Source organism: Aquila chrysaetos, chromosome 4 (genome assembly GCF_900496995.4).
Source record: "Aquila chrysaetos chrysaetos chromosome 4, bAquChr1.4, whole genome shotgun sequence".
NCBI classification, from domain to species: domain Eukaryota; kingdom Metazoa; phylum Chordata; class Aves; order Accipitriformes; family Accipitridae; genus Aquila; species Aquila chrysaetos.
The window spans coordinates 17,586,818-17,611,847 of record NC_044007.1 but is presented as its reverse complement, the minus strand read 5'-3'; the positions used below and the strand labels follow the sequence as shown (position 1 = coordinate 17,611,847).

The window sequence follows — 25,030 nt, the reverse complement described above, 5'->3', positions numbered from 1 at the left end:
CCATCAGCAGAATTCGTGGCATCTCTGTGAAAATCTATTTAAGATAAGGCAGTAAACATTGAGAGAAAGGAGCAAGGCCAGAGCAGGAGTGCTCAATTCCAGAACGACTAACACCCTCAAAGGGACTGGAGCCCGTGGATAACCCACACTGGAGCAGGTTCTTCCCCTAAGAGACTGTGGCCCATGGTCAATGCACATCAGAGCAGAGGAAATGAGTAAGAAGGAAGGAATGGCAGAAGACTGAGAAATGAGGAGTAGCAGAAAGAAACTCCTACACCTTGACCTGAACCTCCTGCACTGCCCATCACATCACTGAAGAGACAAAGTGTAATCTGTGGTGAAGCAGATAGAGGAAGGGGAAGGAAAGGTGTCTGGAATGAAGTTAAGCCTGCAAAAGGGGAGAGGAAAGGTTATCTTCCCTAATTTTTAACTATTTGTCTTTGTTTACCAACACCCAAATCAGTAATTAAATGTTTTATATTAAGACTGTTTTGTCAAGGACAGTAGTCGATGAGTGATTTTCCCTGTCTTCATTTCAACTCACAAGTTTTCTCACTCTTGTTCTTCTTATTTTCTGCCCTGTTCCACTGTGGGGGTGGAGTGAGCGAGTGGCTGTGGGGGTGCTTTGCTGCTACTCAGGGTCAAACCAGCACCCAAATATACAAGGACAAAATGTGCAGTTGTGCAAACAAAAGAGCAAGCCAAGGGAGTGATCAGGTGAAAAGAGTACTGAAGTGCCAAGCAGTGATGGAGTAAGAATTACGCAGTGTTCTGAAGTTCAGAATTTTGAGTCCGCCTCCTTTGAAAGATGCAACAATAAAATAAAGAAAGTTAAAGCAGATGAAGTGGTAAGAAATTAGTAATTCTGGTTATAGTGGTACTATGCAGGGAAGATTAAGTTTCAAGGAGGGAAGCCAGAAAGAAATTACAGTCATATCTGTGTTAGTTAAGCAGGGGAAAGAGCAAGTTTTTACAACAGTTATTACAGTGTAGTACAGCGATTATACAGGCTATTGAAAGGATTAACAGATACCCTCTCAAAAGTGATGCAGAAATAAACTCCTGAAAAGAAAAACAGGCACCTGTATCTGTACTACATGGCTCTTTGGAATACTTTTTTTGATTTTTTATCAGTTATCTGCTTTTGTGACAACTCATGTCAGCGCACCAGTGAAATTAGTTTTTGAAAATGGTCTTTACAAAAAGGCTTAAAGTTGTCTCTAACTGAAAAAAATGAAGGTTTCAGTTCTTAACAAACTGAAACACTTTGTGCTATACATTTTTATTTGTTTTCTAAATGTATGAAAGATTTTTAATATATCTAATTTCCTCACACTCTCTCCTTTAGCCTGCCATCGACCCAGAAATCACGTCTTCCTATTAGTTGACAATGCATTTTTCCATTTTCTACTATTAAGGTTAATTCTTAATGATCATATCTGCTTGAGTATGCACATTTAATGCTTGTACATGCTGAAATTATTTACTTCCTACATGTTTTTTTTCAAAGAATTGTAAAAGATATTTTCTTCATTTTAGGCATGGTGGATTACTGCAGCATCTCACAACTTAATGTAGAGTAGACTTTAACATACATTCAGCAATATAGCATTAAAAATCAAAGGAGCAAACCAAAATAATAGTAAAAAACCCATAATGTAATCACTACAAACTTAGATGGTAAAGAGAAATACAAGATATGCAGCATATTCGAATGTCTCACACCTACCAACTCACATGCTTTATATGACTTGCAGAAAACACATTTTTAAACTAAATAAAAGTCTATTCTCTTTCATTACCTATTATCTCACACTTTTGGCAGGAATGCAAGTATGTGTGTCATCTGAGACATAGTTTGTTCTCCTTTTCTCAGTAGTTCAAAGTGAACATCTCAACAATCCAAATTACTTCACATAAACCACCAAAATAGTTATCACATGGTTTCTCAATTGTAGGGTAGGATCTAATAGAGAAAGTTCCTACTTTATAGCTTTTAACGGTCCCATAAGCTAGTGATTTCCCAGTAAAGAGTGTGGTTTATCGTGCTTGGTATGAAGGATACCACGCAAAAAATGAGTCAGTGCTTTTCATAAACAGTTATAGCAGCCCTGGAGCTACAGTAGGAAGGCTCCTTTTACCTAAATTCACTCAGGATACGCATTCCAGAACATCTATGAACTCGGGAAGTTCAAATACAGATACACAATATTTGCTAAAATAGTAATCAAATTTGTTCTGTTGTTGTATGGAATATGTTATCTGAGGCAATCACACAGAGTTGTAAAAAGTTTACTATTATAAAAGATCAATTACATAAAAAAATTAGTCCTAGTCTTTTGTTAGTTGCTATTTTTACATTAGTTGATTAATTTTATCAGATTCTGCAAAAATTTATGTAGCTAATCTCTTCCTATGATAAATCTCCTGTAAAGAACTGTAAAAGAAATTCCTGAACTAATCTCATTTGGAATGCCATGATTTTTTTTCATCAGATGAATGGAAAGCACAAAAGCACATAAAGGGTAACTGTTCCCTGAAGATCCATTAATACACTGTAGATACTGAAAAACATTATTTACAGTAATGCTTGTAAAAAAGCAGACAGTATTACCACACACTAATGAAGCTCAGTTTTCATTAGCAGTTCATCATTAGAATGACCTTGTTCCAAATGGTGATATTCCCAAGTTAATGCTTCAGATGCTTTCACTCTTACTCAAAATAATGCTTGTTCATAAAAACAGTGGATAAGAATCTTACAGGTTAATTAAACCCTTAGTAGCACAATGCATTCAGAAATGGGTAGTAAGAGATAGTAGCGATTAAATGGTATATTAGTAAATAGAAACTTACTCACTGTTTTCCAAACATGACTTAAACATCTATAGAGGCAAATACATATTTTAATGATAAAAACATTATTTCTGTATCTGTTACACAACATCTTTCACAATATTAGGACCATTTTAAAAGCTAAGTACTTGCACAGGATAAAGTGAAGTAGATATTTGCTGTAATTTTTTATAACTGTATTTAGATACACTAGATAATACACTACCCATATTCTGACATACTGTAATTTGATATAACAGGTTGCACAGCTGAATTTATCATTTATGCAAATACAAACTACACTTTTATGAAAATTTTTTAAAATGGCCCTTCCCATTTCCTCTACAACTTCAGGCACTTTTTTATTTAACAAGAACAACCACAATAAAAAAGGTATTTTTTTAAATGTACCTTGGTAGTGAGCACTAAATCCACGGTATCGGTGATTGCTGTCTGTTACAAAATGTAGTCTGAGCCAGTTTTTGTTGCTGATAACTGGAGGAGGTATATTCATTCCAGAGAGCCTGAATTAAAACAAACAAATAAAAATTATTATTAAAAGATTAAAAAATGATCAGGGCTGAAGATCAGTAGATTTTCATAAACCTTCAATAAAGGTCTTGTGCGGAAAACCTTTTTTTTCAAACACACACTCATTGACACGCCCTCTGTGGGACTTTATATTTATCAATTAATAGTATGTTATGACAAGCATGAACAGACAAGATTGTCCACTATGCATGACCAAGTGATGGGATACAAATCAGTGCTAATCCAGAAACCACGCAGTAGCATTATTGGTCAGGCACAGCACTATCATGATGCAAGTACATGACACACAAGCTAGAAAGAGTTTGCATCTATCCAGGGCAGTTAACAGGTTAGGGAGAACAGTGCTCTGGGCACCAGGAAAAGGATTGTACCTTGTGACTTCCATGTTAAAGATATGGAACAAGAGAGCTTAGGTTATGCAGGCCAACATCTAAAACTATAAAACAGATATCTATTTTTCAAGAGTAAGTACTTTTCTAAATTCAGGATACAAAGAAATAAGAAATACTCCATCACTTCAGTGAATCTGAAAATTAGTTATTGAAAGTACAAGAAAAGTAAGGAATTGTGGTGAATTGACCCCAGGTAGCAGCTAAGTACCACACAGCTGCTCACTCACTCCCCTCCCTGCCCCTGACAGCAGGACAGGGGAGAGAATAGGAAGAGCAAAAGCAAGAAAACTCCTGGATCAAAATAAAGACTTTTCAGAAGTCAATTTAATAAGTGAAGAGGGGAGAAAAAAGCACAACAAAAACAAGTGATACAAGGGCAATCATTCACACATCCAACAAGTAGACCAATCAAGCCAGTCTCCAAGCAATGACTACCTGCCCCCCAGCCCCTCTCCTCCTTTTTTATTGCTGACCATGAAGTTATATGGTATGGAATATCCTTTTGGTCAATTTGGGTCAGCTCTTTATGTTTTGTCCCTTCCCAGCATCATGTCTATCCCTGGACTACTCACTGTGGGGACAGAGGTGGGGGGGGAAAGAAAGCCTTGATGCTGTGCAAGCACTGCTCAGCAAGAGCCAAAACACTGGTGTGTTATCAACTCTGGTTTAGTCACAAATCCAAACCACAGCACCGTATGGGCTTCTATGAAGAAAATTAACTCCAAGCCACTAGACCCAGAATACAAAATTATCTGGATATTTTTTGTTGTTTATCTGTTTGTTTTTTAATATCAGGATGTTACTCCAATTACTGTACTCTTCCATCTTGACTTGCTCATTTGGAAGGACTGAATTAGAGGTAATATTTTTTTATTATTATGTTTGTCACCAAGACCAGAAAGATAAGTCACATCTTCAGGATGTCAACATACTTATCTATGTCCTTCCATTTATTTCTAAACAGAGCTCTTCCTGTAGTTAGAATAAAATACTAGCCAACAAGAATACCATTTTATGTTCAGACATTGTGGATTCCTATTCTATTTTTTAAAAAAAGAAGAAAAAAAAAAGAAAAGAAGATGAAAGTCTGTAATGAAACAGGTCATAAAGCTATTCAAGCAATGCACAAGTGAGAGAATGAGCAGATTCCTTGCTTTTACAAAGGACTTTTCATCTAACCTTTGAGATGGCTTTGCAAAATGCAATAATGTCATTATCAATATTGTTATCTCCATTTTACAGACAGAGAAACTCATGCACAGAGAGGGAAAGCAACTTCAATCACGTATCAGACCAGCAACTAACAGAAAATTGTAAGAAAAAACATGCAAGTTCAGAGCTCTGGCTTTTACAACTAAAATCTAATCAGCATTGCCTGGTGAATGGCTGCACATAGTCTTTTGGAATGCACAGTCCTCCCCTACCCCCCTTTATCAAATGAGAAACCTTTGAGTTTTCTTTAAAAAGGCATGTTTTTCTTGTTTCAAGTAGAAACAAATTTGACATTTTAAAATTCCTTATCAAAGTCTGAAGACTTTTAGGCAGTGCTCTGTGCTAAAATACTACTTCATTTTTATTTTAGTGTTAAGTGGGGTTTTTTGCAGCTGTCCTATGAAAATCTTTGTAGGAAAGTTAGATGAATATGATAATCTTAACAAATACAAGTGATACACTCAAAACTAAGAAAATTAAATCAAAACAAAATATTTTGCCATGTAAATAAAATATTTTTACTCTATTCCACTTCAAGTTGTGTCAACATAGTCTCATTAGATATCTCAAATTCTGTAAAAAGGATTTCTGAAAATAAACTTATTACATTAAGTGTTGGGACTATCACCAGTAATAGAGCAAAGCTTCAACCAGAACAGTGGCATCCTCTAAACTTCTATTCTTTGCACACTGTCAGTGTATACCCTTGTCCACAACAGCATTTGCCCATCTGAAGTTCAAACCACTTCCCAAGTGTTATTTTGTGGCTTAATGTTTGTTTCAAGGTTTGGAATCATATTGTGATAGCAATATGCAAGAGCACAGCTAGCTAAAATAGTAATGCAAATTAACAGTAAATTCAAGAAAGTAATGGCAAGTCTCTAGAGACCAAATTTTTGTTCTTTGTTTCTTTGTCCTCATACAGTGCCTAGACCTGAATTTGAGCTCATCGTGACTTGGAACTAATAAGCTGGTCAGCTCAGGCTGTGAAAATTAATTTTTTTTAGATGCAGAACCCTAGATTTAATTTCTGCTTATGACAACCAACCCAGGGAAACTGCATGTTTCATTTGATAGCAGTCCCTCCTCTAACATATGATCACGTTATTTTAATTTAAAGCATACTTCTTTTTAATGTGCAATAGCCCCTTACTCACTAAATGCGTTCTTAGGTCCCTCAATGGAAAGATTTCTGTTTCATTTTATGACTTGAGGTTAAGCGAGGAGTAAGCTTCTGTACAAATCTCCCCTTCTGTAACACTTGGGTTTGAGAGCTGGGGAGGTAGGGTTGGGGAGGGAGGTGGCTAAGAGCCAATAAAACAAACTGGCAAGTATCAATAAATAGTTTATACAGAACAATCTTGTCTTGTATAAAACTAATATTAGAGCTTTTATTCATTCTTTCCCTTAGTGGTCTGTTTTATTAAAAATGATGCATGGGATACTATGTGTGATACCTTTGATAACCCCAAGCAAGAAAACTCCTGTTATCTATTCTATGGATTTCAAAAAATTCAATTAAAAATTTAGCTAGAGATTTTGGGTTGACTTGGAGACTGTATTTTTGACCTTGAGTTATGATCCTCCTTTTACAATGACCAGAAGTCCAGTTTTCAATGGTTTTATCCCTTCAAAATTGTTCATTGGGTGAGTAGTACAAGTGCATTTGCAGACGCTGAAAGGTATTGATGAGCTTATTCTAAAACCAATTCATTTACTCCTTCAAAGACAAAACTCAGGACATCTTATTCAGACTTTTTTAACTCTTATGCAGGGCTAACTGAAATAACATAGTAGTATTTCTGTTGTGCTCAACAATCATTCACAAAATACTATGGCAGAGAAGCTTTTTCTGCCTGTCCTTTAGATTACAGGTGAGATGGAAACCTAAAGCATAAAAACTCAACATGGAAAATATTAATTAATGCTAAATGTCAGGGGTTCTCTTGCTTACCTAAAGGCTTGGAAGGCAGTTTTTTTCCTTTTCAACCTGTACTCAACACTCGTTTTTCTCAGTATTTCATTAGTGTGTACACGGTTCCTAGATCAGGAAGTAGTTCTGATTTCCCCACATAATTATGGCCTTACCTCAAAATTGTGCCAGAGGTGGATGGGCAAGAGACCTTCATACCACTGAAAAAAATTGCTTCCATTCTCAAGGTAAACCAAATTTCTTTTGGGTGTCAGCCCTAAGGAATGTGCCTAGCTCTACCATTAATCATTTCCAGATTTTCAGTTGGTTTAGTGTTCTTAGAGACAATGATCAAGGTGTATTTAGAGTCAACCATAGCCATAATAAAGCAAGTAATCTACAAGTGATTTTTTAAGTGGGAAAAAAAAATACTTCTTAAATAAATTACTAATAAGCTTGTGTAGGTATTATTTTGTGAGGAAGACTTTAGAAAGTATAACAGTTTAAAGGTAACATTCTCTCCATCTTTTCCCAACCATGCTATCTGAAAACAGAATATGTTTAAGACCACTTTCCAAATTTCTGAAACTGTGTTAGCACCCTCTTTCCCTCAGGCACTAATATAAATGACAAAATGCTTGACTGGCACCACAGGCTATGAAAGCTCCTTCAAATACTTGCTTTAGAATGTTTTTATACTGTAGAAACACACTAGCTGATCTTATTCATTTCAGTTGGAGAACATATAAAATCTAACTTTTTCAAGCTTAAGAAATTTACTCAAAATTCTAGATCCAAGGAATTTGGATGGTGATGTTAAAAAAAAAAAGAAATACTGCTATGAGATTGCAAAAGGATGTGGAAATGGATAAGGAAGTTCTTGTACTAGTAATGGTTAGTATTGTATTAGTTAGTGTTAGCATTAGTTCTTGTATTAGTACCTCTTTTTTGGTGTCCCCCCTCACCACTGCCCCACAGAATTGCCAGTCATTTCTGCATGAGCCTGTAAATACACCACTCCAAGGAACAATGGTTTCATACCAGCTGGTATGTAAAATCTAGGTATTCCGTGTAGTCCTCTGACAGGCTCAAGTCTATCAGTAATACTATCCCTAATACAAAGTATGCAAAACATAATCAGAAACACTACTTATGGTGTCTCCTGTTTTTTTTTTTCTTTTTTTTTTTTTAATGTATATTGCCAATTAAGAAGTTAGAGCACGCATCCAGGAAACTGAACATACCAGTTTAATCCTTGTTTCAGACAAAGGTTTAGGAATCCAAAAATGTAACTTAAGGTCATTGTCCTCGACACAAGATGACATGTATAGAGAGAGGCACTTTCAATACAAATACGTGTATTCATTTATGTGCACTTTCTACCATTTGTATCACTGATGTGCCATTCTGTGAAAGGAACAAAGTATTCATCAAGCCAGAAGGAAAATGAAAAGTGTTCTAGTCTGCAAAGGTTAGGGTGTAGGCAAAAGAGACAAAAAGGAAACCTCAGCTCTCCAACTCTCTTCCAAGATTATTTATGGTTTTTTGACACCCAAATTCCCCCATGAATCTGGATTTTAGTGGTACACACAGCCTCTGGCAGAGAGAGATTCCAGTTCTGAAGATCCACCCTAATCATTTGTCTAAGCAAAGCATCCTTCTTAGTTTGTGTTAATAGGGGAAACACTCATTTTTATATCAATGAATTGTTCTCATTTATTTATCATTTTATTACCAAATAATTTTAATATCAAATTGGTATTTGTGATATAAAATTGTGACAGTCAGTAAGATCTATAGAAATTTTCATTCTGGTGAAACCTTTAAGTAAAGCCAAAGAAGCAGCCTGCTTGTATCACTTATTGGCCAGTCAGCTGCTTAGCTGTTTTGCCAGCTGGTTAGCCTGGTGCTTCTTTGCTGTACGGCTGCCAGGCTAGCAATGGGCCCCCTAACTGCCTGGTTATTCAGCTGTTGGGCTTGGTGGGCCTTTTAGCTCTCTTTTTCTGATTTGCCACCCAGGCAGTATCAAAATGTTTTCTTCCAAACTATTGGAAATTTCATAAAGTTATATACAATACTGATATCCAGAATTTCATGAAAAAACCCTCCCCAAAACAGATTAATTTCCTTTTCTGTTTAGCTTTACTATACGGTACATTGTTCTAGCTAGCTATTAAATTGCATTTGCACATTGCTCTGTACTGATTAAAGTGAGAACTGCACTGTAACAAGCATAAAAAGCAGAAGCCTACACCTTTTGATTAGAAAACATGAAATCTTTCTGCATTGTAACTGTGAATTTCAGCATGAAACACATTTTCTAACAGCCATAAAGTGACTTGAGTTGTTACAAATATCTTGTTACAAACATAAGAAGTATACCTTAGAGTCCTAGTTTCAGCTGGGATAGAGTTAACTGTCTTCCCAGTAGCTGGTACGGTGCTATGTTTTGAGTTCAGTATGTGAAGAATGTTGATAACACTGATGTTTTCAGTTGTTGCTAGTAGTGTTTAGACTAATGTCAGGGATTTTTCAGCTTCTCATGCCCAGCCAGCGAGAAAGCTGGAGGGGCACAAGAAGTTGGCACAGGACACAGCCGGGGCAGCTGACCCAAAGTGGCCAACAGGGTATTCCATACCATGTGACGTCCCATCTAGTATAGGAACTGGGAAGTGGGGGCGGGGAATCGCCGCTTGGGGACTTGCTAGGTGCTGGTCGGCGGGTGGTGAGCAATTGCACTGTGCATCATTTGTACATTCCAATCCTTTCATTATTGCTGTTGTCATTTTATTAGTGTTATCGTTATCATTATTAGTTTCTTCTTTTCTGTTCTATTGAACTGTTCTTATCTCAACCCGTGGGTTTTGCTTCTTTTTCCCGATTTTCTCCCCCATCCCACTGGGTGGGGGGGGGAGTGAGTGAGCGGCTGCGTGGTGCTTAGTTGCTGGCTGGGGTTAAACCACGACACTTAGTCTGATGCTTGGTTTTTGGAAGGTAGAGGTTTAATTAGCTGTCCTTTTTGGTACAGCTGTTTCTCTGCATAATACTATTACCTAATGTTGCAAGACAAAATAGGTCTTTTATTTAAATTCTTACCCTGCAACTAATTGTTAAGCAATATAAAGGCAACAACCTTTCACTGCTTACATATTTGAGAATAAACCTATTACTGGAAGAGGTCTTACTGAACAACTGAACCAAAAAAAAGGCTGTAAAACACATTTCTTAGCACCTATTTTGACTAGTATATATTCTGCCTATAATCAGGTTTCTCTTTGATAATCACAAAAACATGTGAAAAATAAACTGCAAGTTTATTGTCCAAGGCATCAGAAAACATCACCCTAGCCATTTAAATATGCTTATGGTAAAAGACTAGTTTTATTTTTAAAATAGCTAATATCTAGTTAAGTTTACCTATCAAATCAATTATTTATTAACACATCTATCCTTGACAGCAATAGGTTATACTTAAGATTATTCTAACTAAGCACATGCTGATATCATCTGAGTTCCTAAACTCTGATCTTTACAGTTCATGATTTCTATGGGATTGTTCCCAGAAAGTAGATTTGCAAGCTGACAGAATTTATAATGGCAACTGGCAGAAAATGATTGCTTATTCTGCTCATATAATGGCCCCTTTTCCCACGTCAATTTATCTTCTCAGCAAATTATAAAGCTGTTCACCATTACCATAATGCATTGGCAGTCCAACCTACTTTGGTGCCAGCTACTATTCCAAGCATAGCTACACTGCATCATCTACAATATTTTCCTAAAATTCAAAGAAAAACACCATATCTGCCATAAAGGAAATGCAGCTGTCTCATCTTTTTTTATAGTTCAAAAGATGTAGCTCCCCCTCCAACGGCACAGAATCCTGCATAGCAAATTTAAGTCAACAGACAGTAGGCTTCCCTTCTGCAGTTGTCTTCCATAAACTCTTAGAAATGCTCATGGAGAATCTTCAGATCATTGATTGTGAACCAGAGATTTAAAGTATCTCACTACTATGTGTAGTTAACAACATTTACATTAGATAGTCTGTTATCTAATGTAAAATGTATTTTAAAAAAGAAGTGCTTACTGAAATAATGCAACTTTGTTGCTAGTCAAGGCATTAGTAAAAGTGTAAGGCTATGCATGCAGATCTGTCAGTTCCCATCTTTACATCTTATTTGGCTTGAGACTGTGGGTAAATCACAGTTTACAGAAGAAATAAGGCACTAATATTTTTGAGAATCAAAATTTTATTCTTCTTGCACTTCATTACAACATTGTGCCTCCCTCCCCTTCTTTTCTGCACTATTTAGGAGGCAATTTTCAAAAATCACTCTGCTTTAGGCTAACTGATCCAGTGAAGTCAATTAGTATTTTATTCTCCTTCAAAAATCTAACACATAATTCCCACCTTATGTTGCAAAGTGGAATTCAGGGTTGGCTTGTTTGGGTTTTTTAATAGCATAGTGCACCGTGGCAGTACATTCCCCCGCCCACCCCCCCCCCCCATCCTGCCAGCAGGAAACAAAACTTCTCCAGGAAGGGAGAAGGGGAAGGAAACCCTGGAGGCCGCAGGTTGAAATTTGAACTGGCCAGTTGAGATGCGGCAGATCCCAGTGAGCTGGGAATTAAACCATCAAGAAAGGCTATAAACATTATAGGAGTGACAGGGGCAACAGAAAAATGCCCCATAGCTCAAACCCAACTTTGGCTACCTGGGGAAAAAAGAATGACAGCTGTGGAGGTGGCTTTAAGCCCCTATGAGGGAAATATACTGGGATTTGATGTGTTGGCAGGCAGACAATGGTATCTACCCATGGATGGAGCTTCGGGGGCAGGGAGGCAGAGGCTATTCATGTAAGAACATTGCAGGTTGCTCCTGCACTACCGCAATCTAAGGTAACCCGTGTCCCTCAATACCCACTTCCAGCCACAGACAAATGGGGCATTTTGGAAGTAATTAATGATCTGGAGAAAAGAGAGATCATCAGTTGCACACATTCTCCTTATAATTCTCCTGTTTGGCCAGTCCGTAAATCAGCTGGAAGGTGGCGACTAACAATTGATTATAAAAGATTGAACAGTAATACCCCACCATTAACTTCTGCCGTCCCAAGTATTACGTCAGTGGTTGCCCACCCTCTCTATGACTTGCTCCGAAAAAACAGAAAATGGGATTGGACTTTGCAACATACGGAAGCCCTTAACACTCTGAAAGATGAGCTTAAGGCTTATCAGAGACTAGGTCCATTGCACCCACGAGATCCTTTAAGGGTGGAATGGGGATTTGCTGAACATGCCTCATACTGTGGCGTGTTTCAAAAGGGGCCACAGGGACCAGCCCGGCCTTTATTATTCTCTTCCAAGCATTTAAAGAGATGGAGCGACGATATTCAGATTGGGAGAAGGGGACTCTTTCCCTCACTAGAGCAGTTAAAGAGGCTGAAATGCTGCGTACTTCACAGGATGTTATAGTACAGGGTCCTTTCCCACTCTCAAATTCAATCTTCAGTGGGTCACCTCCTCCAGAGGGAGTAGCCCAAAAGGCCACAGTTAGAAAATAGTATGCATACCTAGAAAGAATAAGCCAATTGCTCCCACTAAAGGAGGGTCTGACTAAGGTTTTCAAACTACAGCAATCTGTGAACCCTGACCCAGCCTTGCTGGGTCAACCGTATAAACCTTCTCCGATTGAGGAGGCACCCGAATTCGTGGCAGGCTCAGATGTGCAGGGAGTGTGGTTCATGGATGCATCTGCCTGTCGAGTGGGATCAAAATGGCAATATAAAGCAGTGGCGCTGGAGATTGGTACCGGGAAGACAGTCGAGGAAGAGGGTGAAGGTAGTGCACAAGTAGGAAAACTACGGGCTTTATTACTGGCCGTAGAGAATGGTGCTACCATCATCTATACTGACTCTTATGCAACCTTTAAGGGTGCTACAGTGTGGATATGTCAGTGGGAATCTAGTAAGTGGGAAGTAGGTCATGCGAAAGTGCGGAAGACAGAGGACTGGCAACGTCTCCTGGCAATAGGGAGATCCTGACCTTTAAAGGTGGGATGGGTGAAGGACATGCTTGGGATGGAACCCCAGCTGCGAAATGGAATTAACAGGTGGACCACCTGGCCCAAATCAGGATGGTCACCAGTGAGAAGGAAGATTGGAATAGACTAGCAGAATGGTTGCATATCAAATGAGGCTGTTCAGGGAAAGCAGATCTCTATTATGAATGCTGATCTCGGGGTTGGGCAGTGTCTATGAAAACCTGTGAAGCAATTCTTACAGCTTGCCCGCAATGCCGAATAAGGCTTAAAGCTAATCACCCAAACCAAGCTCTGGCCCAGCATATCAGACAAGGCAAGGCTCTTTGGAGCATGTGGCAGGTTGATTACATTGGTCTTCTGAGACCATCTCATGGGAGTGGAAAGACTCACCACATCAATGCCCAGTGGATAATACCGGACTTCTAACCCTGTGACCCGGTTTTAAGACCGAGGACTAGTTTGTGCTTTTTTACAGGACCGTGAAGGAACGAGTCATTCCAGTCCTTTTGCTGACAGTGATGACGGTGACAGGCATGGATGGTGAAGATCTGGATGATAATGTCGTGGCAAAATGATGGACATTAATATATCGCGAGTCCTTGACCTTGCATGAGAGCAATGTAACAATTATAGTTGGAGGTTCAGTTTGGATGGGGTAGGAGGTTATACTCATGTTGTTTATAGCTGGTCACCAGGTGCAGTAAATGCTAGTTCAGTATGAAACACCAGATGTGACTATATCCTCCAACTAACCCATGGGATCACAGGGTGGAGTTGGAACGGTACTACGCTATGCCCTGAAATTCCATGGGGGCAACTGTATGTTACTCAAGGAACATCGATAGAGCACCCTAGAACTGAGTTTACAGCTATCAACCTTAGCCAACGCTACATCTAACAATTTGGGGACTCTCAAACAATCGGTTATAACATATCAGTAAAATGACTATCAAAAATTGGGCTGTATTGGATTAGATGCCAAAAAAAGAGAAGGGTATATGTAAAGTTTTGAACATGGCAATGGACAACTGCTGTGTTCACTCCAAATGTGTCAATGTGGCTTTAAGACTAAATCAATGAGAGAATACAGCAAGAGACTCAGAGACAATTGCTTCTGCACCAGGGACCAACTGGTTGGGAAAAGTTTTGATATGTTCAGATTTTCTTTCACAGGGTGGGCAACCAGCCTTCTCTAATCTTAAATAATGCTTGTAGTTATGATTACTGTAATCTATATTGCAATAAGTTCTATCAAATGCTTGGTAGTGAAGCCTGTACTAACGGTTAAGTATACTCCTTTAAACTGTCCATACACTGAATATTCCTGTGTTCGATATTCCACTTTAATTCTAGACCAGAAGGGAATAATGACCCACAATGAGCGTCAAACTCACCAAACTGCGCCCCCTTTTAACTTTGGAGGCAAGAGGTGACTGTACCACCACTCCAAAGAAACTAGTCGAATCATGACTGTGGTCACAGGGTGGATTGTGGCAGTACATTCCCCCGCCACCCCCCCCCCCCCCCATCCTGCCAGCAGGAAACAAAACTTCTCCAGGCAGGGAGAAGGGAAAGGAAACCCTGGAGGCCGCAGGTTGAAATTTGAACTGGCCAGTCGAGATGCGCCAGGTACACCGAGGTGACCCTCCTAGCCAATAGAATTAAAAGGCCACAGGTCAGATTCAACAGGGGTATAAACGGGGTCCTGCCGGAGGACATGTTGGCAGTCCTCCTCGGAGCAGCGGGTCTGCAGTCAGGGACTCCCCCTCGGGTCGGGGCACCACCCGAGGTAAATCCTCGAGGGAGAGAGCCCTCAGCTCTTAGGTGAGTGATACGCGCATTTTGAGCCATCACTTTAAATCTTGGGGATTCTTGAGTCGGCTGTGTAGTATTAATTCTCTTTACATCATTGAGCCTGTGGTTTTATAAAATGTTACCGGACTTCTAACTAACTTTTGCTGAAGAATAAATCTGAGTTTTAACACCTGTTGGATTTGGTTAGTTGTACATCTGTAACATGCATATCCTCCATTTCTTCCAGAGACATAATGACATATCATAAAATACTATACGCTTATTTTAACATTTGAAATGCACATTGCCAGCTAGCTATAATCTTGCCAAGTAGTTTAAAAATCCCTGTCTTGTTAATGTAACCAAACTCTCCTTAATTACTAAAAATCTTCTAAAACTATAGATCTTACAAACAAATTAAAACAGAAAGAACTGTCTCTTTCTTTAAAGCCCGGTGACAAAGAGAGGATTAGTAGAAGACACAAATGATAAGAAAAAAATGCTTGATTTTGTACAAATTTCACAGATATGGTATTCCTCATTCTTCCAGAAATGATGGCCAAACTATTTTACAACTACTTTCATTCATACTGCTGTTTTCTTTTTCATACATTGCTTATGTGCAATGATTGTCTTTGCCATCTTGTTAAGAAGTGGCTCAGAAGTTTATTCTGGTTTAGTCAGATAAAATACAGTGTATAATATACAAACAAAAGCAGTAATTTAGGCTACAGGTATGAAGAGAGACAAAAAGTACCCAGATTGCAAAGGTCCAGTCAAAGCTCAAAATCAGATCAGTGAACAAATATGTAAAAATTTCAAGGGAAGGATATAGACACTACAAAATACGAATATAAGGGGTAGGAGATAAAAGAGAGTCAAATAGGCAGTCCTCACTCTAAGTGCCCAATTCTATTTTATTATGTTTGAATCTGTATGGAATGGTAGCAGAATTTAAGCTTTGTGTGTTACTTATTTGTTTGGAGCAGAAATTAGTGACACTGAATTAGGTATTCTGATGTTAGTGAAACTGATTTGCAAAACATGTGCATTTTAATTTTGAAGAAAGATCATTATCAAGTAACAAGCACGCAAGCCCCACTAATACAAACCTTAGTTTAGGTATTAAACGTGTCCAAAAATATTCCAAATAGAAGTATTTTTGTTGGGAAAATATACAGCAAAGTTTTTCACATAAAACTTTTTCATGGAGCATATAGTTCCTACATTTCCTCACAAGCCAGGAGATTCACAGAAATTGAATTGATCAAAAAGGAATTTGAGGTCTATACCCCATCTATAACACCGCTGAAACCCATTCTAATACTACCAAAGCCTTAGGCTAACACAGACTTACATCCTAGCATGACTAGGTGCATACATAGATCTCATCACTCATACATGTGCACTACAAAATCTTAACTGCTTGTTTTGGTGCTAACTGCAGCTGTGTGGAATCTTTCTCATTGGAATTATTTGCTTGTTGAAATAGAACTGCTTTATAATAAGCTTTGATTTAAAAAAGGGCAAAGTATCACATATTTTGATAAGGCCTATCATGCATTGTTCATGTACATGTACATGCTAGTGGGGCTTAATACTTACATAGCATAATACAAAAGCTACAAAAGATGGTAGCCTCCCACCCCCTTGAAAGGAAAGACCTACCCAACAGAACAGCGCCTGACCAGTAACTTATCTGTTTTTATTAAATTTTGATTAAATTAGGGAGCGGGTGTATTAAACACAAATGTGAAGTATCAACTACTTACAGCTTATTGTGTTTCCCATACTTGTATACAAAATACACTCATAATCAAAGACTCCTAGCATCCTTTCCTTTGTTCTCCATGATTGCCTTGATCCCATGAAAGAAGAACTCTTTTAACAAGCTTCATAATGAACATCTTTGTAAAAAGATCCACCCCACAATGTAGATGTAAGGACACTCATTTGTGGATAGAAGACTAAAACTCAGGTCTCTGATTTAATAAATCCAGATCTGTTTAGGAAGAACCAGATTTACACTAAAGAAGCAAAGTTGAAACTAATTGAATATTTAACACATTGCTTGATTTGAAAGATCCTGAAGGATTTAACGATTAAGTTAACATATCCCTCTCGTTCCGTCAACCCAGTTAAGTAAGATGTTTACACTGAGGTTCAGACACCAACCTAACCATTAACCTTTTGGTCAAGCACTAAATAAGTAAGTTTTTTTGTATGATTACGCCTATCAATATTCTTTATGTTTCCAATTCCGGTGATGAGATTAATGGGTCTTAATGGCAATCATTATAAATGTGAATGTCTATTGCATGACAACTTTGAGTACTGGCTTTTTTCTTCCTCACTGTTTTGTTTTGTTTTTTTTCCTGGAAGTGTTCTATCCAAATTGTATTAAATCATTTCAGAGCAAGGACACTGTGACATATATTGTCAAACAGCCAAAAAAACCCTCTTCTATCTCTTACAAAATCTATTGCTGTCTAAAATGAGAACTCAAGATTTGAATTTTGTTGAAGATAGCAAATAAATGTTACATGCTAATAGATATTTTCAGTTATCTTTGGATAACAAGATAGGTCAACAAGATGGATAATTGCCTGTAAATTGTTCTTTTGTGAAAGTATTTCCAATATAAATACTCAAGTAATATGAAAGTAAGTATTTTTAGAACTGTGGATTTCCTAGAATTTTAATTGCAGCTTACATTTATGCAGCATTAACATATACAATATTGGTGTATCTGTATTACAGAAAAAGACTTAATGAGACATCTCTGTGACAGAAGCTATAGAATTTTTATGTAAGTGGAATTTTTCATGTAATTGTATGTGCGAAACTCAAGCTGTAGCTGGGTATCAGGGCTGGTCTTGTGTGTGCATCCAGTACATTCAAGTCATTAATTCCCTGGGTGATTCAGGAATTGACCATCTCATGAGATAACAGACTGGCTTGAGAAAATAGACTAATTTGAAAGGTAATTACAATATCAAAATATGCAAAGTTTCCCAGTTGAGTCTTCAAATGATGAAAACAAGAAACAACACAGTAAGAGAAAGATTAGCTTGGAAATACAGCAAGCATATAAATAAAGAAAACAAAAGGGGAAGGGAGTTAAGTTAATCTTCTGCATTGCCATAGTTCAGTGCCCAGTCATAAGGAATGACAGAACACATCTTTCAGAGGAGAAACTAAACAGTACTAATTCAGTCTTGAAGGAGGAAAGAAGACAAAGACTTCTGTCCCTAAAGCTGGCACTTTCTCAAAGTTAAATATGCAGCAGAAAAGTAAAGGAAAAGTGTCCAAAAGAAAAGTGTCTAAAATATAACGTTTTATTAGCAGTTTGAGGGTAATGTATCACCCAAGTTTTAAGTGGTTACAAAGGCACAAGTCGGTGAAAAACCTAGTTCCTAAGGTCAGTTCCTGTAAAATTGACTGTAGTAGGACTAAGCGATTTATTTAACTGAGAATCAGGACATTGACAAGTTTGAAGCTAGATATAGCCTTGATTGTTATTTCCATATCTCAGAACTGCAGCCAAATGACTGACAAAAAGCTATTTTTTATTTTTAGAACAGTAAATTACCATTCTTCAAATTTAACCTAATGAGCTATTTAGAACTAAATTAAGGTTTTAGGTAGAAACTCCACTGCAATCACTTATTTCTGATTTATAAAACAAACAAATGAAAACTTAAATAAGCCAATGTTTGCAAAGAAGGGGAAAAAAAAGTTCTACATTATGTTACCTTGAAAAAAACACTTGTTCTGTAAAGTACTTTAACATTCTATTGATGAATTTTAAAGTTATTCAGCTAGAGTGATAAAAATAATTCACCCTATGACTCTTTGTCAAGTTCATTATGATGTCTGGAAGAATGAAAAAAAGTCTTTGTTTTAAAAATGTCAGTCTTGAAATATATGAAAGCCCTGTCATGCCTTTACAATGTTGGAAAAAGTTCAATTTTGAAGTAAAGTTACTGTCATATAAAGCAAGTCTATGAGAAACTACTGTATGATCATTAAGGACTGAATAAAGGTCCAACTGATGATTGATGGAAGTTTGTAGTACTGTGAATATTAAATGTTGAAAAGTGCCACGATTAAGAAATACTTTTTAACTTAAGAAGTAGATTGCAGCTTATAAAGCCAGATATTCATATGTCAAAGATTTTCCAGTTAATCTGTTGACTTGGCAGAACACGAAATATGATGAAAAGTAAAAGCAGACTTCCAAATACTCATACTCTGAAATGTCAGCCTATGATACGAGTAATATGTTGTTTGTGACACAAGTAATAAACATAACACTGATGGACAGTGTTGCCGTCCCGATTGCCTGAAGGACTACTATCATAAGTTGCTGATTTTCATACAGATGTCAGGGTCTTGGAAGGAGTCATTATTCGTAAATGTGATGCAAATACCTCATATACAAAGTGACTTCACGCTTACAACTCAATTTTCCTGAGCAGATCATAGAATCAATATAAATACATACTAACTTCACCTGGGCTGCACATGATGGTTAATGTATGGGTCTTTCTACCACACAAGCTGTGGCAAGTTGCACAGCTCCTTGGTATAACTGATGAGACCAAGCCATGGTCAGGGCAGTCAGCAAGGAGCAGCGCCAGATGAGTTTGAATGCACCACTAATAAGATACAGCCCCAACTTCATCAGGCTGTGCAGGTGAGGCCTCCCCCAAAGGGACTCATTCTGGTGGCCCAGAAGCTATGATAAGGTGGACACCAAGAGCTGCCATGGGACATTTTTTCCTGCATGTGCTAAAGCAAACCTGTGGCATACTGTCTCTTTCAAGAACCTCAGATCTCTGAGGGCCTTGGCTGAAGAGCTGAGGACCCTGGACAGGTATAGGGATGAACGTGATATATCTGAGTGTTTTCCCTGGAATTCCACACATTTCTTCCCTCTACTTTCACAGCTACTCTAAATAAAACTGAATTGAATACAACTTGTGTCTGACCAATTACTTTTTTAGGTAACAGTCAAACTGAATGACTGGGACCATTATCTGTGAAAGGCTTATATAGTTTACCTCTCTTAAAATGTTGCCAACATCTTACTGTTTCATAACCGGTTATTTTCTCCACCTTCTTTTTTTTAATTCTATACGGCAAATTATTATACTTACAAGTCTACTGCCTGAATAGGGGAAGGAAGCTTGTTCTTGAGCCTTTCTGGTAAGTGTTAATAAATTAACCAAACAAAAAAACATTGTGCTGGGTACTACAACTTGATGTTCAATAGACCATATATGCAGAAGTATTGTGTAGCTTGTTACACACAAAATCTTGTTGGGACAGAAGAGAACATCCCGTATATGGAGCCAAAATTTACTGATAGTCCAATTAATGCTTTAACAGACTAACAGTCTAAATATCAAAAAGTCTCATTAATAATACTAGTAACTTCTTTAATAAAAGAAATCTTCCTAATATCTATCCCTTTTCTCCAGTGTTATGCTCACCCTTTCGCATCCCTCTGTGTCCTGAGATCAGCACTTCATTCTTTCCCAAACAGAAGGGGAAAATGTTTATGAGTCATCAGTATCCTGAGGTCATCCCTGGAAAGATGTTAATGATAAACTCCCCTTCCACAATCTTGAAACATCTTCGGGCTATTTGATGTTTTCTTAACAGAGCTTGCTTTTTTCTCCTTGGTTCCCAGCCTTCCCCAGCCCCAGCTGACACAGAGGGCCAATGTGTGTTACACAGCAACTGCCTAGAGTTGTCAGACCTTTACTATACATGATAGTCACATCCGTCACTTGGCCAGTAGGCAACTGTCAGAGCTCAAACAAGTTAAAACCAGCTCAGGTCAAGACACCTCAGAAGAGTCCTAAGACAATCCCGCTGTCAGATCAATACAAAGCCTGTGGCCACTTCCCAGTAATAAGGCAAAAGTCGTATTTACTGGGCTACTAGTTGGTATCAGTATTGCCAGATTCACACTGAAGAAGCTTGGAGGCATTGGAAATAGGAAGGAAAGGAGTACTTCTCCCTGCAGCTAATTCTTGTTTAACTTCTCTCCCTAATCCTTAGTACTTCATGTAACTACAGTAGTTAAATGAAAAGCACATATAACTATGTAATATTCAAACTAGTAAAAGACTCTAATTATATTTTCTGTACAGCATAAAGGGAAATTGGCATGCAACTGTGGCTGCAGATAAAGTTTAAAATGTAAGTCAAATTACTCCCACTCTGCAGCAAAATTAGGGACCCCATGGGTCTTATTAGAAAAAGTACTTATAGAATCTGAAAGTTTTCCTGAGTATCTGCCACTCTAGTTACTCATAGTTAGATATTAAATCCAAATGCAAATGTATCTTAAAAGAGCTTTCCCTTAACAGAATAAAAATTAAAAATGCTGTCATGTTAGGCTTGAATCAGTTATGTTATTTCATCTTTTTTAAGGGTGATAATAAGCCAGTGCAAGTCCTGAAATGCCTTTAAAGAACAACTCATCAATACAAAGTAAGAGGATAAAAATTAAGCAGCTCCACTCAAACTACAGGTGATCTTTTTCTGAGTTCACTCCTTCCTATTTCCTATGTTCTGCCTCTGAAAATGTATCAAGGTAGATACTGAAATCTGTCAGAAAAGGCTACTCTTATTGCATAATTTAAATATAATTGCTGTCAAGGATTCCATGCAGATTACTCACAGAACTATTCACCTTATTTGGTTTCCACCTTATTTTTTTGTGAAATAATGTTTTACTCAGTTACCTTTTGTGCAACAACTTTCTTCTATATCTCAAACATCTGGTCTCCTATTTCTACTGAATTTATCACATAAGACATTTACATTTTAAAATTGCTTATATTTATCTGTAGTGACCTTCCCCTCTTCCACAATATAACTGTAAGCTAATAAATTTCTTACTTGATAATTCTATAGAACTTCCATCTCAGAGTGCTTGACAAATATCAAGAAACTGTACCACCCTGTGGTGGTTTAACCCCAGCCAGCAACTAAGCACCACGCAGCCACTCACTCACTCCCCCCCCACCCAGTGGGATGGGGGAGAAAATCAGGAAAAAGAAGCAAAACCCACGGGTTGAGATAAGAACAGTTTAATAGAACAGAAAAGAAGAAACTAATAATGATAATGATAACACTAATAAAATGACAACAGCAATAATGAAAGGATTAGAATGTACAAATGATGCGCAGTGCAATTGCTCACCACCCGCCGACCGGCACCCAGCTAGTCCCCGAGCGGCGATTCCCCGCCCCCACTTCCCAGTTCCTATACTGGATGGGACGTCACATGGTATGGAATACCCTGTTGGCCCGTTTGGGTCAGCTGCCCTGGCTGTGTCCTGTGCCAACTTCTTGTGCCCCTCCAGCTTTCTCGCTGGCTGGGCATGAGAAGCTGAAAAATCCCTGACATTAGTCTAAACACTACTAGCAACAACTGAAAACATCAGTGTTATCAACATTCTTCTCATACTGAACTCAAAACATAGCACCGTACCAGCTACTAGGAAGACAGTTAACTCTATCCCAGCTGAAACTAGGACACACCCTTTATTTCATAAAAAAAGAAAAAATCCAAAGCATAAAGAGACAATATGTTGTTCTTCACCACAAAAATCTAAGACAAAACTGGAATCCACAAGGGCCCTAAGGGCACCCTCCTAGCCCTCACTAGCCCTGCCTGGGGACACTGATGACCCTCTGCCCTTGGGCTCAGGAACCCCATTCCAGCTCAGCCTCAGCCAGCCCAAGCTCTATCCTTGGCTGTCTCCTTTTGACTTACCATGCTGGGGGCTGTCAATTGACTCTAAGTCCCCAGCTCTGACCTCAGTGTTCAGCCCCTGCAAGACTGCACATTGCTGGTGAGCACATGGCATGTGCAGGGTCACCCTTGGCTCCCACTTCTCCCCTCCTTGCTCCTGCTACTCCCAGACAGAAAAACAGTTCAAATCTCCCAATTAAACTGCTCTAATCATTAAAATTGCACCATTTTTCTGTGATAAATTATGTCATTTAAAGGAACACTATGAATTTGCTGTTGTTCTGTGTACTTGATCATACTCCTCTTACCCTATTTGTAACATTCATATTCAAATGTTCTCCAACTGCAGTTAGGCAAACGTTTCTTTTATCTTTCATATGGAGGATTTTTTAATATGTTATGATAAAATTAAGATGTGGCTATCATACACCTCCATCACTGTTATTCCATAGAGATATAACCGATAGAAAGCTTTCAAAACCAAGGACCAAATCTTTGAAATTATCTATGAGAAATAAGGGTTAGGACAGCTCACATTTAGCCCTATTAGGTAAGAGTGAAAAAGGAGAAGGGCATTGGACAAGTAGTACTAGCACTTATGCAAAATGCTTCATTTTGAAAGGAATTATTTTGACACTTTACAAGAAAGTGGCCAAGAAGGCCGATGGCATCCTGGCCTGTATCAGGAATAGTGTGGCCAGCAGGAGCAGGGAGGTGATTGTTCCCCTGTACTCAGCACTGGTGAGGCCGCACCTCGAATCCTGTATTCAGTTTTGGGCCCCTCACTACAGGAAAGACATGGAGGTGCTGGAGCGTGTTCAGAGAAGGGCAACCAAGTTGGTGAGGGGCCTGGAGCACAAGTCTTATGAGGAGCGGCTGAGGGAACGGGGGTTGTTTAGTCTGGAGAAAAGGAGGCCAAGGGGAGACCTTATCACTCTCTACAACTACCTGAAAGGGGGTTGTAGTGAGGTGGGTGCTGGTCTCTTCTACCACGTAACTAGTGATAGGATGCGAGGAAATGGCCTCAAGTTGCATGAGGGGAGGATTAGATTGGATATTAGAAAAAAAATCTTTACTGAAAGGGTTATCAAGCATTGGAACAGGCTGCCCAAGGAAGCGGTTGAGTCACCATTCCTGGAGGTGTTCAAAAACCGTGTAGACATGGCACTTCAGGACATGGTTTAGTGGGTATGGTAGTGTTGGGTTGACGGTTGGACTTGATGATCTTAAAGGTCTTTTCCAACCTAAACAATTCTATGATTCTAAGATTTTAGACTAATTCCCATTTTGATGTTCATAATAAAAAACCTTCAAAGCTAAAAGCTAAAAACACATCATCTGTTTGTGTTGGTATAACTAGGTGAGATTTAGTCATCTAAACTGTGTTTTGTTTTGGGGGGGGGGGTGAGGGGTGGTTTTTCTGTTGTTTCATAGATGGGCAGCTCCTAAGAAAAAAATCTTAGAAAATTTTATTTCTTTGCCACAGAGGGCTACAGGAGTGGCCTCTGCAAGAAGAGATGAGGGGCTGCCCTGTGCCAGGCACAGTTAGTTCGAGTCAGCTCCACAATGAACTCACCGCAGGATACAGCTGAGTCCATCCGCCAAGCTGGTGTCACCTCTGTGAAAACATATTTAAGAAAGGGCAAAATGCTGCACAGGCAGTGAGAAAAAAAAAAAAGTGAGACACAATCCTGTGAATACGAAGGTCACAGAAGGAGGAGGGGGAGCAGGTGCTCCAGCTAATCCCCTGCAGCCCATGGGGAGGACCATGCTGAAGCAGTCTCTCCTAACAGGAACTGTGGCCCATGGAGGACCCACACTAGAACATGTTTACCCTGCAGCCTGTGGACAGGACCCACACTGGAGCAGTTCTGGAAGGACCGTAGCCTGTAGGAAGGACCCACTCTGGAGCAGGGGAAAAGTGTGAGGAGGAAGGAGGGGCAGAGAGGAACTGTTAGGGACTGACCACAACCCCACATCCCCCATCTGCACTTCTTCAGGGCCAGCAGGGGAGGTAGAGGAGTTGGGAATGAAGGAAAGAGGTTGAACCTGGGAAGAGGGTGGGGAGGGGAAGATGCTTTTTTTTTTTTTCTTTGTTTCTCGCCATCCTACTCTATTTTTAACTGTCTATAAATCTTCCCCAAGTTGAGTCTGGTTTGACTGTGAAGGTAATTGGTAAGTGATCTCAAGTCCTTATCTTGACCTACAAGCTTTTTAATCTTATTTTCTCCCTCTGTCCTGTTGAGGAGGGGGAGTGACAGAGCTGCTTGGTTGGCATCTGATAGCCAGCCAAGGTTAAGCCACCACATCTACTTATGAAACTTGTATCACTATGCATGTTCTAAGAAAACTGCAGAAAAGTATTCAGTAAGTAACCCCTGTTCTCCAGCTAATGTACCTGGCTGCATAAAAAAAAGCAACTGCAGCTAAAAGCTTATTCTAGTTCAGTGACAAAGAGAGAGCAGAAAACATTAAAAAAAATATGCAAATAAAAAGGAGGTATTGATACA

At 38.7% G+C, this 25,030-nt stretch overlaps 1 protein-coding gene across 4 annotated transcripts in view; it reads right to left on the bottom strand.

Annotated features, from left to right (window-relative positions):
* Positions 1–25,030, bottom strand: part of CSMD3 (CUB and Sushi multiple domains 3) — a 756,594-nt gene that overhangs the window by 492,492 nt on the left and 239,072 nt on the right. For all 4 annotated transcript variants that reach the window (XM_030011520.2, XM_030011521.2, XM_030011522.2 and 1 more), the window contains exon 6: positions 3,247–3,359. In XM_030011520.2, coding sequence (XP_029867380.1) covers positions 3,247–3,359 — 113 coding nt within the window. The remainder of the gene's footprint in view (positions 1–3,246; positions 3,360–25,030) is intronic.